The following is a 16,341-nucleotide window of genomic DNA, read 5'->3' on the forward strand; positions in this document are numbered from 1 at the left end:
CAGGCTTGGTGGTCTCCTGTGTATTTTTGTCATATGTGGGCTAAACAGTGTTACTCACCTTTACAACTTAGAGACAAAATCAACCGTGTTTTAGGGGCCATGATAAGAAAAGAATGCCTTGGGTCAAGTCATGTCATCTTTTGTATAATAATGGATAGATCCATACAATAATATCTTCTAAACTTTCATGTTATAGTCTGGGTAATAGAAGCTGTATTAAATGTCTATAATGTTGAGCCACTAATATTAGGGTTTGGACTTAATCATAGTAATTTTCATGGTATATAATGGTTTGGGTAAAAGAAGCTGTATTAATGCCTGCGATGTTGAGCCACTAGAGGTTTGCATTCAATTATAATTATTGTGCGTTAACCCCTAATTTAGTCTCGTCAAACCCCCCAAAACCCGCTTCTTCTTTAGATTTGGAAACCTAGGGGTGGACCGATGCAATAAAGGAAAAGCAAAGGAGACTTCTGTCCCCACTGCACCTCCTGACTCTTCTTCTTCGCAGGACACCCTCCGCACTTATTCGTGTTAGCGAGACAAATCCTTAGATGCACCTACCGCTCAAGTTCATACTGTTGCTAAGGACCTGCAGCCTCCCACAGAACACCAGCAACAGCTGCAATCATCCCGATCATCGCCACATGCACGTGAGCCTCCAACTCAGTTGGCTTTTGATGCTGTTGGTAGAGTCATCACTTCATGGGATTACAAATATCCAGGTTCTTCTTCCCACCCGGCCGATGTGCCTCCCTCCTCACGGGTTGAACATCACAAACCCAATCCCTTTGTGGTGTTGGGGGGCTTCTTCAAAGATGGTGTACTAGAGATATTGGCAGCTAAGGCCTAGGCCCATGCGGCTAAATCCTGTCTAAACTCTTGATCCTTTGTGTTTGTCTAGTTTGGGGGGTGCCTTTTCATTCTCGTCTTGTTGTACTTGCTGAATCCATTGTATTTGGTTTATACATCATGGCCTAGAGCCAACTTGCACTTTGTAATGTTGATATATTGTACTTTTTTCGTAATCATTATAATTACCCATTGAGAGAGAGAGAGAGAGAGAGAGAGAGAGAGAGAGAGAGAGAGAGAGAAAGAGAGAGAATGTGAAGTGCATTACGAAAAAAGAAGAAGAATGTGAAGTGCGTGATTTGGAGTAGACGTGCAAGCAGAGCATAGCAGATTAGAGCAAAGCAGAGTAAATCAGATTAGATTAGATCAGATTTAGGAGCAGAGGTGATGAAAAGGTAAGGCCCCCGTGGTACGTCCAAATAATGACACGGTCTCATTCTGCCCCTTGGACACCTTCTGCAGGGAAAGGTTCTATGGACCTTTTTAAAGATCCTTTGGTAGGGCTTGCCTCTGACACTTGGGGTAAGGTGATTACAGCATGGGATCACTATTATCCAAGGTCCGTCCCCAAAAAGGGAGAGGATCCCTGTACCTCAAAGTCGGCAAGTCAAAGGATGAACTCATTTGCAGTGCTAGCTGATTTTCTTGATGAGGGAATTCTTGAATTGTTAGCAAAGAATGTTAAGTGAGGAAAAAGAATAAATATGAAAGTTCACTTGGAACGTGGATGGCATTTGCTCATGCAATAAGCAGCATGACATGTGGCGCATACTACATGATAATGAGTGGGATGTTTTATGTGGTGTTGAGCATAAGAGTCACGATGATGTAGGCAAGATTGTGGATTGCCATGGGTTTCACTTGTTTTATGTTGGGGGATTTGTACAACATTACTTTGGTGTGCTCATGATCATTCATGAGAGATTTCAGTTGGTCTTGACTAAGAATGCTATGTATGGTCATTTTCTAGTGGTTGAAATCATGTTCTAATTGGAGGTCCTATGGCTGGTGGGCTTATATGCTCGGAATGATCCCATGTCTAGATGTGGTTGGATAAATTGGTAGCCTGTTTGGTAGACCAGGTTTGTTGATGGGAAATTTCAATATGTGTATTGATGCATTGTAGTCTACCTTTGAGCATCCGATGATTGATGCTCTTGAGAGTTGTTCTAGCATGAGCTTGCTTTGAATGTTCTTAAACAAGATCTTTGGTCCTAGCTTTGCTCGTCGGATGTGGGATTCACTTTTCACTTGGTGTGGCATATCACTACATGGTCTACACTGGATTGTATCTGTGCCATGTATGATGATGCCTTCATGCTAGAGAACTTGGACGTGCAAGTCTTGCAATGTTGTGCCTTGTTAGACCATTTTCCTATGCAGTTTGAGACGCTTGCATAGTCAGTGGTTCCTTTTGCACAATTTCTAGGCAAGCTTCCATTGTGCTTCAATTCGTCTTGTTTGAAGCAACCTATTTTCAATGGTTGTATGGGGCAATTGCTCAATCAATCCCTGTCTAATTTCCCGTCAAGAGGAGCTCACTCCTTTGATCAATTGATTGGTGATGTACAAAGGGTTTCTCGACAATATGGAATCCATCATGCATCCCTTTGTAGACAACGTCAACAAGCGATGGAGGAACTATGAGCCTTGGTGTGTTCATTGCTTTTGAGTCTCCGTATGATATATTCTTGTCCTCGCTAGCTATGTGATTGGTTAATCTTATCCAGCAGTTCCAATTGAGATGTTATCAACAGGCTAAACTAAAATCCTTGACTGTTGATGAGCTCTTTCAATGCTTTCTCTAGTGTGTCTAGCTTTGCGTCCACACTTGCTATATGGATGGGTGGATGTCAAAGTAGGACCTCAAGGCCCCAATTGAGGGTAAGAGTGGAGGCAGGTTAGGGTGCAAGGTGGGCGGCGGGTCTAGGCTGTTGAGCCAAGAAATGTTAGTAGCTGCTTAAACAGCCCCAAAACAACTTATTTTATGCCTATTTTAGGCTTATTTTACTGAAAACCCTTAAATGGGGCGCGGTTTGAGAGAGTTAAGTGGGGGCTCCCAAACTTTCTATAAATTGGTAGTTTGCCCTCCACTCTTCCCATCTTGTTTTTGCAGATTTCCGGTCTTTCAGCTTGCTGTCCATAACCCGGACGCAGAGGACATCGCGGTCCAAGCTGGCCATTGCTGTCTACAACAGTCTGACGCTTGTTTCCAGCCTTCTACATGCTGTTCAGAGCTGATCTCAACTAGGTGACTGCTGCTGAGGTGTTTCCCTGCTGATGCCAGCCTGCCATGTCATCATCCAGCTTGTGTTTTGTTGTTGGGGCTGTCATTGATCAGATTTTCTCTCTCCTCACCTGTCGCCACCTTTTGCAAGCTGCCACCGGCCTTTGCTGGCTGCGTTCAGCAGTTCTCTCTCCTGCAGCTGTCGCTCAGCTCTCACAGGTTGTGTTTTACTGTTTTCTCTCTCCTGACTCTGCGTTTACTGCATATTCTCTCACCTCTCTGCTGTTTGGATAAGATCCAGCACTTACACTGTTGCTTTGCTGGTGTTCAACATCCGGAGGCAACCTTGCTAGGTTTCGGGATCTATTCGGAGTACAACAACACTCTCGAGCTCATTATCCTTGCTCTAATCCTCAAGATACAAGAGTTCGTGGTGCAATATTTACTCTCACTATGTAGTGTGTTTGCTGCATGAGCATTGCATATTTGGCAATTATTGACTTTATTATTCTTTGTGTTCATCGCCTTTGAGTTATTCTAACCCTAATTTTCTATGTTATCAGTTTGTGCTTTGTTGTACGATTGGTATTGTGTTTTTGTGTTTAGAGTATCTTGTCACATGGTATTGTTAAGATTTATGCAATTACACTCCTAAGACAACCTCTTTGTATGGAGCAGTAGGGCAAGGGACATGCAACAACTTAGGAGAAGTTGCCTTTATTCCATGGGCATAGTGAGAAAAGTGGTACCATCTTGCAACTATAAAGCAATGTACTTTACAATCATTTGAAGGGAATGCTATTGTACTTTGTACTTTCAATCTTGTCCCTCTCTATTCAAGGTTGTGTTTATGATTCAAGCTAATCTATCTTGGAATCTAATTCACTTGAGTAACAGTCAGTGTGTCTAGTCTTAGTCATCATGCATCTTGTCATTGACTTCCGTCCTCCATAGCTAAACCTTGCTCAAGGATCCGTGTTTCTCAACATGGTATTAGAGCCATAGTGAGCTTGGTTTAGCTTAGTTTATTGCTCTTCCAGCCTTCCTCAATCGTGGTTCAGTAGATGACTTCATCTCTCACTCAGTTTTCATTCTACCCTTCTTGGCAGCCATTGCTAGCCAGCACCTGTCTCACTTGGAGCTCCTAGATCTCTCTGTTCAAGCCGTATCTTGACTAGCTCTCTTCCAGGAATATCCTTCGTGACTCAGAACACAACCCTCCATGACACTAATTCATGAGATTTAGCCCTTATCTCCCCAGCATTGCATAATCTCAGGCTCACTGCTCAGAATTGCATTAGTTTTGGTCATACATTCTACGTGGACAGCACGGCCCACCATTGGTCCTGTGAGATAGGGCTTTTGAAGATGGCTTATGGGCTAACTTCTCACAAGAGCATTTGCAATTGGTCTATGACTCACATAAAGCAGTAGTTCCTTCAATTAACACCTGGACTTTACATACATACACATAAACAAAGGCCTCTCTTCCTCGCTCAACACCAGATTGGCCCCGAAGACCGGCGCCCCTCTCGGTATTTCTTTATCAATTAAAAGATAGAAAATTACAAAAATGGTAATGTTCCAAAATACATAACCTGTGAACAGTTGGTTTTCATCTCTTCTAAGTAAATCCCAGCTGCATAGGAACAGTATAGCATGTCCAAATCAACATCCCTTACTGTCAAGCATGTGCAGAATTCACTGTTCTTACTCTCTAGTACACTGTTCTTACTGTTCAACATGTGTAGAGTTCACTCTTCTTCTTCTTCATGAGCAGAGTTCACTGTTCTTACGATTCAGCATGTGTAGAGTTCATTGTTCTCATTCAGCACGAGCAGAGTTCACTGTTCTTACGATTCAGCATGAGCAGAGTTCACTGTTCTTACGATTCAGCATGTGCAGAGTTCAGTGATGAACAGAGTTCACTATTCTTATTCAGCACGAACAGAGTTCACTGTTTTTACGATTCAGCATGTGCAGAGTTCACTGTTCTCATTTAGCATGAGCAGAGTTCACTGTTCTTATTCAGCACGAACAGAGTTTACTGTTCTTATTCAGCATGAGCAGAGAAAACACAAAATTGTACCTTCGATGGAATCAATCCATCATGCAAAGCATTTCTTCTGAGAATAGAGAGAGAGGTGATCAGAGAGAGCAAGCTCTACCTCCGTGCTTGAGTCAGAAACGTAGAAGTACTCTCCATGGCTGGTTTTTTTGCAGCAATCTGCCCTCAGCTCCTCCAAAACTTCATTCTCCCATCTGCCCCTTATGCCTATTACGTTTTTTTCTAATGCTCTCTCTCTTTCTTTTGGGAATTTGTGCCACATGGCATACATGTAACAATTTTCCCGTTTAAACCTTTCGGTCTAAAATTCTCCATGATCGGTGCAAAATTTAACCTCGGCACAGACCAGAGAATTAATTCTCATGTAAAAATGAAGACAATGACGCGAACAGATTCTGGGGTCCAAAAATAGTAACTCCCTAAATTTTTAGGAATGGTGACCCGTGCATTCCTCAAGTTGTTTTGTGTAACTTTTATCATTGCGACCACATCAAAAGTGTAATGTGGCTCAGTTACAGTGACTTTTATTCCGTGAGCATTCTCACATGTGCATCTTCTATCTTGGCCAGGCTCATTGTCCTACACCATCTCCAGTGGCTAAGCATGCAGTCCCAAACCACTGGCATTCTATTCTTCAATGCCCATTCAACATGGAACTGGTCCTAAGGCTCAGACAAACCATTAGTCCAATTTGTCCCAATGGCTGCCTCTTCTAGCCATGCAAAGATCCCGCTTATTCCAAGAGAACTTTGGGGGTAAAAAGCAACAAAAAAAAAAGAAAAATAAAATATTTATATAAGTAAATAAGAAAAGCAACTGTAAAAAGTATCACCACTTGGTGACAGCATTCTTCAAATGATGCAATATAGCTCTTGCTACAAGAAGATCAGTTGTTGCTTGCTAACCCTAATTCCACTATAGTTTTGAACTTCAAGCTCTTAAAACTCTTCATTTCTCTTATCTTTTTGGTGCATTAAAGTCTTGGCCACTCAGATTTGCTTAGTTTCTAGCAAGTGCAACCGTCAAACTCATCAACAAGAAGGTTCAGTAAGATTCAACATCAAGCATCAAAGTTCAACATCAAGCTCCACAAGTATAGTATCTTTTGATACTCATTTAGTGCTTTTTGGCACCAGTACTTCTTATGTCTCTTGACACATCCAAGTTCAACTCACTTGCTGGTTATTTGCTGTTGCTTAACATCGAGTATGGGCAAAGATTCATTGTCATGCTTCTTCAAAGGAATGGGCTTTCATACATGGCAGGCATGGATAAAGCTAATCCTCATGAAGCAACGTTTATGGTCAATAACTAGTGGATAGGAGAAGATACCTAGAGATGTTGCTCTTGTAGTAGTATGGCAAAAGAGTGATGATAAAGCCCAAGCAATCATCAAGCTCGAGCTTGATGACAGTTATATTGAAACCAGCTTTCTTTCTTGGAATGGGTGGTGATAACCTGATTTAATAGTTAATTACATGTCACAACTCTATAGAAACAGAATTTGTATCCTTTTTTATTAATTTGTCTATATAATGATTTATTAAATTTATTTCCTTTGCACTAATTAGATATAAAGAAAAGTGCATTGGAGCTGGCCACTGATGAGTGTTCACAGGTTATGGTAGACCCACGCGGTGGGTTAGAGAAAAGATAGTTCACACTTCCACCTTTATGGCCCGGTTGGGCACTTGTGACAAGAACTCACGCATATCAGGGTTAGACTCGCACACAGAAAAGATTGATGCCTTGAAGTGTGGGCTAGATCCACCAGAATAGATAGTTACAATCAACAAGATGGCATGATCATGAAATGCTTGTATAATGTGCATGTGTGGGCTGAAAGCTTGAAATGCATATTTCTTTGCATAGGAAAGTCACATGAAGATTCTGATACCGTTTTTGCGATGTACACGGAAAAAGCTTTCATATGACACCCATATTGGGGGGGTCCCTAAATTTTAGGAGATCCCTAAATTTTAGGAGGTCCCTAAATTTTAGGAGCCTCGAATTAGCCTAAAAATGCTAGTCCTAAAAAATAGGGATGTCATTCTAAAAATAGTAAGTTCTGTACTCTGACTGTGCTTACTAAATTTGGTTGTTTTTATTCTTGACAGTATTCAGCCCAAAAAGGAAGGCCATAGAGAAGAGACAAGTGTCAAGACACTTGTTACACAAGTTTCCAAGTGTCCCACCACTTATCATATCTCATGACATGTGGCTGGACACTTGTCTTGTGCTACTCCACTTTCCCCTTTTGTACTAGCTCTTTCCTCTTCTATAAATAAGAGCTCGTTTTTCTTTATTCAGCATCATTTTTCTTTGCTGTAAGCTCATGTACAACACCCCCAGATAGCTAGAAACTGGTCCCATCCATCCCCATCATCATTCCCCACTTCTCCATTATCAAATTCCTCCATATTCCCTCTTCTATCACTGCTGTTTTACAGGACAACAAGTCTGTAAATTCATTACAACACCTCCTTCTCAAGCTCTTTCTTCCATTTTAGCAACAAGAAGCAAGCTCTATCCATGTACTACTATTCAATGATGGAGAAAGGCTGATTTCCCCTCTTTCTTCTCTCATACTGTAAATAAATCAGTTCTTATCATTGCATAATAGATAATGCATGTGTGTTTGTACATCTTTGCATGATCTTGTGAGAGTGAGAATTACTTCTCCTCACTCTCAGGTTGATTGTAACTGAGCTCTTCCCTAAGGGACTTGGGTTGAGTAGAAATACATTCCTTCAGGGGGGGGGGAGTTGCCTATCTTCAACCCTCAATCTTGTCTCCATTACTTTTACATTTTCATGGCTGTAATTTTGTGAGTAATTTTCATTTTCAGCTTTCAGTGTTCATTCTCTTTTATATTAAATCTCAAAAACAAGAGAATATCATAATTGTTAAGCATACTACGTTGTTCGGGCATTTACAGTGGTATCAGAGCTTTGGCTCGGTCCTCACCCCAACACTAGTAGTGCTTACAATTATAAGTTTGTTTGTTTTCAGCCCTTGCATTGAGTGCTTGAGCATATTTTTTTCTTAAGAGTCTCAATGGATGAGTCGAGTGCTATCCTTCAAGCCATTCAAAGTCTTAGAGAGGAGAATCAGCAAATTCGTGATCAACTTCTCAAACTAGAAAAAGTTGAGAATCCCAAAGAATTCAAGGAAAGAAGCCCATCTGCTTCAAGGAGACAAATCCATACCAATGAAAGGAGCCGATCAAGAAGTCCAACTACTTCTAAGGGGCAGTCCCATTCTACTTCAAGACAAAGAAAGAGATCACGTCGAAGCTCATCCTCTTCTTCAAAGTCATATGGCGCCTACTCTGATGGACCCTCTTCTAGTGACGAAGAGTCACACCCTTCTCGTGGAAGATCTCATCATTGTCAAAGGCGTCGACATTCTTCACCCTCGTCTCCATCTTCATCTCCATCAAGCACTTCATCATCTTCAACCTCAAGATCCGGGCATGGACGAAGGCATAAGAAGAAGAAGAAGACTAAGTCACTATCTCAACTTGAAAAGAAGATCAAGTTCAGTATGTATGATGGTTCCCGAAATCCTGATCTTCTTTTGAAGTTTATTCGCCAATTTCAAATTTTGTATGGTCGTGACAAGTATAAAGAAAAACAAAAGATTAAGTTTGCAGCTTTACATTTAACCGACTTAGCCCATACTTGGTAGACGGGGTTGGAATATGATCATGTTGCCCCAAAATCATGGCGGTCCTTTGTTCGCATGATACAAAGCCAATTTCTTTCTATTCATTTCAAAAGAGATGTAAAAATGGAATGGGATCGGCTTTGGCAAAGAAAAAATGAGTCACTTGGTGACTATACCAAGAGATTTTGGGAGCTACTTTTGAAGGTCCAATATTTCAAGAAGATAAGCAGTTCGGAAAAGCTTAGGAAGTTTCAAGGAGGTTTGCATTTTAAGCTTCGTACTGCACTTTATCATTATCATTGTTCTAGTCTCAGGGAACCCATTGACCATGCTGAGACATAGGAAATGGAGCACAATGGCAACAAATCATTCCAAAAGAATGATAAGAAGAGAGTAGCTGATGATGAGGAGTATTCATCCCCAAATGAAGGACAAAAACAACGGCAAAAGCAGCCATCAAATCAAAAGAAGATGAAGCCCTATGCACCTCCTAATGCTCCTCAATTTCGCTCCAATCTATACCCACAAGCAAAGCAACTTTCCGAAGAAGAAAAGCAACGCTTCATGAAAGAAGGGAAGTGCTTTAAATGTGGACAAACAGGCCACATAGCGAAGCAATGTCCAAACAAGGGACAAAGCAAGGTTTTTGACAACAAGCCTAAGTTGCCAGTGAAAATCAATGCTATCAGTGATGTAGTTGCAAACACAACTCACACTCCAGAGACGCGCAAATTATTAAAAGCTTAGGGATAGTTGCAAGGTAAGCAAGCACTATTCTTGATAGATCTTGGGGCGAATGAAAATATCATTTCCTTGCAATTAGCTAAAGAGCTTGGATTAAAGAATGAAGAGATGGACACTCTGGCAGAAGTTCGCCAAGCTTTAAATGCTGATGAAGGTGACATAGTGAAGACTGTGACATCCTATATTGGCAAGCTCAAGTTTCAAATTCAAGGCTACAGTGACGAAGATACCTTCTGTATCGCAGACCTTGATGGTTGCGATGTGATTCTTGGCATGCCTTGGAATCATAGAGTAGATTCAACCATGTTCTCTCACCAACAAAGGCAAGAAGTACGAGATCCAAGCTGGAGCTTCTGGAGACACCATACCTATGGTAAGCCATATGCAAGTGTCTAGAGCAATTAAGGATTGTGTTCAATGTTGTTGGCTTTATGTCACTGATGTAAAAGATAATGTGAATGCTGAAAACCAAGAGCGACTTCAGCTCTTGGAAAAGTATAAAGATTGTTTTTCGGAAGATCTTCCTTATCAGCTTCCCCCAGGAAGACCATCATATTGATATTATCCCGGGCAGTTCTCCTCCTAATATAGCACCATACCGTGTGAGCCATCCTCAACAAGAAGAAATCAGAAAGCAAGTCAAAGACCTACTCAACCGTGGGCTAATTAGATCAAGTAGCTCACTATTTTGTTCACCGGTTCTTCTTGTTCAAAAGAAAGATGGCACATTCAGGATGTGCATTGATTATCGAGCCCTCAACAAAATCACTGTGAAGAATTGGTTTCCTATTCCCAGAATTGACGACATTTTGGATCATCTAGGAGGCTCAAAGGTTTTCAGCCGCATTGATCTAAAGAGTGGTTATCATCAAATTAGGGTAATACCACAAGATGTACACAAAACTGCTTTCCGCACTTCATACGGTCTTTATGAATTCTTGGTGGTTCCTTTTGGATTAACCAATGCACCAGCCACCTTTAATCGAATGATGGAGCACATCTTTAGAGAGCATCGACAATATGTCGGTACTTTCTTTGATGAAATTCTTGTCTTTAGCAAGAATGAAGAGAAGCATCATCAACACTTGAAAATTGTTCTACAATTACTTCAACAAAATTGACTCTTGGTAAATGGTAAAAAGAGTGAATTTTTCATGCATAAAATAAATTACCTTGGGCATGTCATCTCTTCTGAAGGGATTTAGATGGATCCTGAAAAGATCAGGATAATCCAAGAATGGCCTCATCTTCATGATGTACATGAGGTGCGATCGTTTCTTGGCTTATGCTCTTATTACCGCCGCTTCATCAAGCATTTTGCACATATGGCTTCTCCACTTCATGACCTTACAAAGAAGAAGATCTCTTTTCAATGGAAGGAAAAAGAGAAGGCAGCCTTCACAAGGCTAAAAACACCTCTTACTTCTGGACCTGTTTTTATCATTCCAGATCTGGTAAAACCCTTTGTGGTGGAAGCAGATGCTTGCGGTGATTGTATTGGTGCAGTGCTAAATCAAGAAGGCCATGCCGTAGCCTTTGAAAGCCGCTGTCTAAATGATGTGGAGAAAAGGTATGTTATTTATGAAAAGGAGCTCTTAGCAGTGGTTCATGCTTTAAAGATATGGAAACATCATCTTTTAGGCAATGAATTCCTTATTAAAACTGATCATCAAAGCTTGAAGTATTTCAAGACTCAAAAGCTCAAAAGCATTTGCAGGGGAAACATGCAAGATGGGAAAATTTCTTGTCTATGTTTCATTTTTAAATTATGTACACTCTAGGGAAACAAAATGTAGTTGCTGATGCACTTTCTAGAGTGCCTCGCATTGCAACTATTATAGTGGCTCATCATGAAGATTTTCAAACGATGAAGAATACTTATGATGAAGATACTGATTTTGCAGCAATTTGGTCAAATTTACAGCAAGGAGGTTCTCATCCAGATTATTCCATCAAAGACGGTTATCTTCTCATGAACAATCGTCTTTGTGTCACTCTTCCTGTTCGACAAAAGGTGCTTAAAGAAAGTCATGAATCCCCTTATGCAGGGCATAGAGGGAGGGCAGCCACTCTAAGTGCAATTGAGTGCTACTTTTATTGGCCAACATTACGAAGAGATACACATAACTTCATTGAGGCTTGTCTGGTATGCCAAAAATCCAAGTATGATAGGCAGAAGATTCTAGGATTGTTGCAACCTCTTCCAGTGCCCAAAGATCTATGGGAATCTATCACAATGGATTTCATCTCAGGTATTCCAAGAACACCTGAAGGTCATGATATGATTTGGGTCATAATTGATAGATTCAGCAAACAATCACATTTTATTCCATGTCATAAAACATTGAAATCCGCACAAGCTGCAAGACTTTTCATTCAACATATCTTCAGATTACATGGTATGCCTTCTGAGATCATTTCAGATAGAGACTCCAAATTCACAAGTAACTTTTGGCGTGCTTTATTTGAGAATTTGGGAACCACTTTAAAGTTCTCCTCAGCTTTTCATCCTCAAACTGACGGCCAAACAGAGGTGATGAATCTCACTCTTTTGGATATGTTGAAAGCTTATGTTAGTGAATATAAGTCACAATGGGAGAAATATCTTCCATTATTGGAGTTTGCTTACAACAATACAGTGCACTCATCTACAGGGAAAGCTCCAAATGAAATAGTACAGGGTAAAGTGATTCCTCCTCCAATTATTCGCACTAAAGATAAGATTTTTGCTGCTGATGAGTTTGCTTCAGATTTAAAAACTGCAATGGATCAAGTTCGAGCCACTATCAAAGTTGCCCAAGAGCGACAAAAGAAGCAAGCAAATAAACGAAGAAGACCTTTGGCTTTTGAAAAAGGTCAGTATGTCTTGCTAAAGTTTGATAAAAGAAGGCTCAAACAAGGACCGGTCAAAATTCATCTTTTCCAAAGCTCTCCAGTAGATACTTTGGACCCTTCAAAGTGATTGAGAAAATAAATGAAGTTTCTTATCGACTTGAGCTTCCTGCTCATTGGAAAATACACAATGGTCACAGGTTATGGTGGACCCACGCGGTGGGTTAGAGAAAAGATAGTTCACACTTCCACCTATATGGCCCGGTTAGGCGCCTGTGACCAGAACTCACACATATCAGGGTTAGACTCGCACACAGAAAAGATTGATGCCTTGAAGTGTGGGCTAGATCCACCAGAACAGATAGTTACAATCAACAAGATGGCATGATCATGAAATGCTTGTATAATGTGCATGTGTGGGGTGAAAGCTTGAAATGCCGTCGCTCAGCCCTCACAAGTTTTGTCTCTCCTCCAGCCGTTGCTCAGCCCTCACAGGCTGCATTTTGCTGTTTCTCTCTCTTCACTTTGCGTTTATTGCATATTTTCTCTCCTCTCTGCCGTCTGTATCAGATCCAGTACTAACATTGCTGCGTTTGTTGGTGTTCAATATATTTGGATGCTGCCTTGTTGCATTTTGGGATCCGTTTGGAGTACAATTATTCTCTGTGTTCATTGTCTTTGAGCTACCCTAACCCTAAGTGTGTTATCAATTTGTGCTTTGTTGTACGATTGGTATTGTGTTTTTGTGTTTAGAGCATCTCATCATATAGGCATAAGTGGAGGTGGATAGGTCAGGGCAGGGGTGAGTGAGGGTGGGGGTGGGAGCTGTAGCTGGCAGGGGTACAAGGAAAATTTGGGGGTAGGGCAAGGGGCAAGGCAGGAGAGGCAGGCCGAGGGCAGGAGAAAGGTGGATAGGTTAGGGTGGGTCTAGGTATAGGTGTAGGTGGAGGTGGACATGTGGGGATGTAGGTCGAAGAGAGAGAGAGGGACGGGGGCGTAGGTCAAAGGAGGCAGGGGTTAAGGCAGGCGGACATGTAGGCGGAGGTGAACAGGTTGAGGGCAGGGGGCATAGGGCAAGGGCGGGTGAGGCAGGACGAGTCTGATAGGTAGGTGGAGGCGGACATGTTGGGGAGAGAGGTGGGGTGACGTAGGGCGGGTGAGGTAGGGCAAGTTGGACGAGAGAGAGAGAGAGAGAGAGAGAGAGAGAGAGAGAGAGAGAGGGTTGTGTAGGTGAGGCAGGGCGAGGGTGGAGGTGCAAGGTGAGAGTGGGCAAGTTGGATGAGAGAGAGAGAGGGGGGGGGGAGGGAGTAAGGGAGGGAGACCAAAATGTTACATATGAAAGTTAGGGAATTTTAGAGAGAGAGAGAGGGGGGGGTGGGTGAGGCAGGGCGAGGGTGGAGGTGCAAGGCGAGAGTGGGCATGTTGGATGAGAGAGAGAGAGAGAGAGGGGGGGAGGGAGTAAGGGAGGGAGACCAAAATGTTACGCATGAAAGTTAGGGAATTTGAGAGAGAGAGAGAGAGAGAGAGAGAGAGAGAGAGAGAGAGAGGGAGGGGGGAGGGAGTAAGGGAGGGAGACCAAAATGTTACGTATGAAAGTTAGGGAATTTGAGAGAGAGAGAGAGAGAGAGAGAGGAGTGATTCTCTTCTTCACCAGTGGTTGGATTATTGTGCTTGCTAGGATTGGTCAGTTGCTGATAGCTACTCTCTAGCTGGATTGTGTGGAGGAGATCTTTGTAGGCCCGTGTGGATTCTATGAGGTTGTCCTTCTTTCTACTTTAGCACAAGATCTCCTCCTTCATATGCAGCCCCTGTTCTTTGAAAAATAGATGATGCACATTGTCTTGTGGCATCCATTGTTGGATTTCCAATGCTTGCTTAAGTACTCTTGTTTGGTATGGGTGGAAGTCGAGAGCTGGCCAACAGTTTATTGGGTCGTTCTAAAAGATGCGATGGCTGCTGTTGGGCATGTGTTAGCAGCTTGAAGTTTGAAGGTAGCCAACTGCAATTGACTGTGCATGCTGTGGGATACTGCTAGAAAGAGATCCATTTGGTTGTGTCTCAATTATAGTGGTATGAGGTCTCTTTGGTTCTATCTCAAGTGGGGTACTTTTTCGGGCTGTATACTGCCCCCATGTATTAGGAGATGTAATGGGTGTGGCTGGACAATGCTCTCTAAAAAGCCTCCAACCCTCTCTAGACTCTTGGCTTAAGGTCTTTGCAAATCGCAGGGGGAGCAGTAGATGGCGGGGCTTCAGATGGTGAGGTAGAAGGTGCAGGATTAGCAGGTGATGGGCCAGAAGTGTGGGATTTGACTTTTAGATTCCTAGGGAATCTTTTATAGGTGAGTGCGAAAGAAAGAAAGAAAGAAAGAAAGAAAGAAAGAAAAACATCTGCAAAAGACCAATATGGTCTATGAGACAAAACCAAGGTACTTTGAGATCTCATAAATAAGTTGGAGCCTGGGGAGTTGTAATTGTAGTCCTTGTTTGTACTTCTAGATGGCATGTTTGGCATGTCCCAAAAGTTGGAGCTGCTGCTCTTGCTTTATGTCTAGTTATCTCTAAAGGCAACTGGTTGGAGGAGGTGCATATACCATGTGACAGTTGGTTTACATCTAGTGTGGGTGTATGATAAATCAATTGGAAGCCGTGAAATGGCTGCATAACGGCCGATCCATGAGTTAATCTTCAATTGCAGCACATATATGGTCCCCATGTATTTCTACTTCCGTCTTCAGACTCCACATACAGTGTAGTGTATCCATCGAAAAAATCTGCTGCCCTGTCTTCAGAATATTTCAATTATAGTACTGTTGTTGGAATCTCAACTGGCTGCTCATTCAACGAATCCCTTGTGCATGTCTTTTCTTATTTGTGTGGTCATATTGTTGCTAAGGTAAATTCTATAGTTTGGATTTTGGTGATTCAACTGCTTATTGTGTGACTATACCAAATTTTTTGGAAACAAGTTTTCACTCTGTTTGAAGTATTGAATCCTAGCCGTAAGTCTGTCCTTGCAGTGCACGCATTGAATAAATTACCATATGGAAAGCTTGAATCCAAGGCTGTGGGTATCAAAGATGGTGTTATCTTTTTGACTTATAGCAGCCTCATTGCATCTTCGGATAAAGGAAGATCCAGATTGGATCAACTAGTGGATTGGTGTGGGTCTGATTTTGATGGTCTTCTTGTATTTGATGAGGTTTGGCCCCTGTTCTTTCTTCTGGTTGGAAACACTCAATCACTTCCGTAGTCAACTTAATGTATGTATACAATTCATGAACATTGTGGAATTAATGTGACCATAGTTACATTGTTTTATTTATTTAGTGTCACAAGGCCAAAAATCTGATTCCAGAAGCAGGGGGACAAGCTACACGTACTGGTGAAGCTGTGCTTGAAATCCAGGTTTGTTTGGTCTGAATTGCATGTAGCTCTTCTTTAAAAAACTTCTCTATCTTAGAAAGATTTCTAATGGCTATTTGAAAACCCCTCGTATACAATGTTCTGGTTGACAATTATCCAGATCCTTTAAAAATCTGTTTGTGGCATCTGCCTTGCCTTATGTTGTCTTCATGTTGGTTTTAGCCTATTATCTAACCCTAAATGCTCTCATACCATGCTCAAGGTCATGCGTTTCAGCTCATCATTGAACATGGTACATGGGCTTATCCTTTTTACAGGAGGTGCTCGTATGCATTTGTAGGAACTGTTATCCGACCAAAACCTGCAATGAGTTTGAGACACAGTTAATAAGGGGATATGCATCACTAGGTTGCTTGGGGATGCAATGCCTGAAACACTTTTGAGTGTTCAGGGGTAAGTATCAGTGTTTGTGCCTCCTGAGATTACAGCATATGGGCTGTTTCCAAGATAGTTTGATGTCCTCTCTGAGTCCATTTCTTTGTTCAATGTCCATACACTCATTGTAAGGACCAGCTTGCTAGGCT

General features: G+C 41.8%; 1 protein-coding gene across 9 annotated transcripts in view; it reads left to right on the plus strand.

The window, feature by feature from the left end:
* Positions 1–16,341, plus strand: part of EMB1135 (RING/FYVE/PHD zinc finger superfamily protein) — a 185,623-nt gene that overhangs the window by 34,648 nt on the left and 134,634 nt on the right. For all 9 annotated transcript variants that reach the window (XM_087683154.1, XM_087683152.1, XM_087683153.1 and 6 more), the window contains exons 6-7: positions 15,412–15,593; positions 15,722–15,799. In XM_087683154.1, coding sequence (XP_087539280.1) covers positions 15,412–15,593; positions 15,722–15,799 — 260 coding nt within the window. The remainder of the gene's footprint in view (positions 1–15,411; positions 15,594–15,721; positions 15,800–16,341) is intronic.

The sequence above is a fragment of the Lygodium microphyllum genome, chromosome 8, assembly GCF_053477565.2.
Source record: "Lygodium microphyllum isolate KBCC chromosome 8, Lygodium_microphyllum_v1.1.10, whole genome shotgun sequence".
NCBI classification, from domain to species: Eukaryota; Viridiplantae; Streptophyta; class Polypodiopsida; order Schizaeales; family Lygodiaceae; genus Lygodium; species Lygodium microphyllum.